At 33.9% G+C, this 2449-nt stretch overlaps 1 protein-coding gene across 1 annotated transcript; it reads left to right on the top strand.

Moving 5' to 3' along the window:
* Positions 1-397: 397 nt before the first annotated feature.
* LOC111692824 (histone-lysine N-methyltransferase eggless-like) lies at positions 398-837 on the top strand (the record flags this gene model as incomplete). Its single annotated transcript, XM_023456949.1, has 2 exons — positions 398-579; positions 637-837. Coding segments are annotated over 2 exons (383 nt in total), but the record flags the coding sequence as incomplete, so codon positions are not given.
* Between the last annotated feature and the right edge of the window lie 1612 nt (positions 838-2449).

Raw genomic sequence — 2449 nt, forward strand, 5'->3', positions numbered from 1 at the left:
TTTATTAACCGATTTCAATCTAACAAGTCTCATTTTGTAGATAATTTTACTCCCTACAAGCTGTCTGAGAGTCACTTTTCGCTAAAATTGATGGTTTTCCCTGCAAAGTGAAAAAACAGTTTTCCTCACTTATTTGTTTAAATAGAAAAGTTAGCTAATAAAAGTTTTTGACTCACGAGATGAGAGATGTCTTGTATTATGTTCCTTTAGACAATTCTACAATAATCTCGCGGATAGGACTTTTTTCGAGTTTCTCTTTTATTTTCGCTAATTTTCCTGGTGTAAAAGTGTCTTTTTCGTTCCAGAACATAAAACAAATGTCAAAATAATTTGTCATGTTTTCGAAATTCATTTACGATTTTTACGTAAAGAAACAAATTTCACATCTTTCTTTCAGGAAAATGGTGGCTTTGTACGGTACAGAGCGTCGACTGCTCGCTGGTGCAGGTACTATTCGACAGTTTCAACCGCACCGAGTGGATATACAGGGGATCCACGCGACTCAGCCCGATGTTCAGGGAAGAGCTGGCGGCGACCAACAGGCACACCGGCGTGAGGACGTCCCGGAAAGTTGGACCGGTAAGTGCGCCTCGTTAACACCGCCCGTTCTTTGTTTGAAAACGATAACCGTTCCAGAACGAGTCGGCCACCGTCGTCCAATACACCCGCAACAACGATTTCGTCCTGGCCTCTCAGGAGAGCAATTCCGTGAGGGCGGTGGCCAGGAAGAGCACGACTAAGCCTCAGAGTAACGTGCCCGCTCCCAACATCGTGCCGTTCCTGCCGCAGGTGAATAACACGCCGTCGAATATTACGGGACCCACGAGCAAGATCATGGTAAGTGTTGGGGTATTTAACTGGTAGACCGATCAAAATAAAACTCATTTAAAGGGGAAAAAAAAGAAAATTGTTACCTGGACTTTCATAAGTGGAAATGGTAAAGGGGCTTAAAATAAACGAAAAAAATAAATGCGTGAGCAGGGGCGGTGGAGGGTTGATTTGGGGGGTTGAAAAAGTTATTAAAAATTGTGAATTTGGATTTATGGCGAAAGTTGACGTCAAGCAAAAAAGTATCTAATACAAAAGTTGTAGATTGTGCAAAAATCTACAACTTTTGTAGAGGTGACTTTTTAACATAACCTCAAAATTTCCGAGAAAAATGTGAAAAACAGTTTTTTTTTTCAGATTTTTCGGTTTTTATTTCTCATTTCCACAAAAATAATTTAATTTTGACTAAACTTGGTGAAAGTATACCTTTCTCTGTCTTAAATAACCTCAATTTTTTTTAGATAAAAAAATCAAGAGGTTTCAGAGATTTTTTTCGGCCTGAAACACTTTTTTCAAAAAAAATTCTATTTAAAAATATCATCGTACAGAATTCTGCCTGTAATATTTTTTTTCGTTTTGACATATACTTTTTGGTGAAATAAAAAAATTTGTAATCACAGTTCAAAAACATGCTCAAAAATACAAAAAAATAAAAAATGACTTGCAGCAATGAATTTTTCAGTAATTGTTGATAACTTGTTTAAATTTAAAAAAAAATCAAAAACACCATTCAATTCTACGGAGAAAAATAAAAAAAAACTGTCTCATTGTTTGACCCAAAACTATTTTTGTACAGTATTGCTATAAACATAAGTCGAATAGTGAATAAATAAAATAAATAATATATTTTTTTTCCCTAGGATCGATTAGTGTACTTATTTTTTTTAAAGTTTGATGAATTCATAGATATACAGTGTGTCCAAGATAAGGGTGGGATAGCATTAGGATCTAGGAAACGGTAAGAGATACGGGGTGGCTCAGATTAGAAAAAAGTTGTGTTTTTTAGACCTAACAATTTTGCTGTTTAGAAAGTTTTAAAATTCCGGATAGTTTCGGAGATATCCGGAAAAACCCAAAATTTTCCAAAATTGTTAATTTTTTCTGGCTTTATTTGAAAAGGAATTTTAAAATAAATTACATATTTACAATGCCACTTTTTTCGCTCTATACAATGGTGTCAACATTTTTTTCGTCTTCGAGGGGACATCATTGTATTAATTTTTTTATAAACGTCGCTGCTATTTTTGTGACAAAATCTAGTCATTTTTAATTAGAGGATGTTACTATTGTAATTGCTTAAAAAGTTTTTAGCTTGTTTTGGCTATAATTTAAAATTTTTCCTGAGTACGGCTCTGAACGCTTTCAAAATATCTATTGGATGAAGTCATAACAGTATAAAAGTCAATACCGCGCAAAATATCCAACAATTTTTTACTACTGTTAGCAATACTAATTAAAAATAATAAAATATTTCATAAATTCGTATTATTTTTTTATTAGGTACAACTTTGTAAAATATGGATTAAAAAAAATTGTTGTATATTTTGTGCTGTATCGACTTTTATTCTCTCCTCTCTCTCTCTCTCCTCCAATAGAAACGGGTATTTTGAAAGCGTTCAGA

The sequence above is a fragment of the Anoplophora glabripennis genome, unplaced genomic scaffold (assembly GCF_000390285.2).
Source record: "Anoplophora glabripennis isolate ALB-LARVAE unplaced genomic scaffold, Agla_2.0 scaffold3742, whole genome shotgun sequence".
NCBI lineage: Eukaryota > Metazoa > Arthropoda > Insecta > Coleoptera > Cerambycidae > Anoplophora > Anoplophora glabripennis.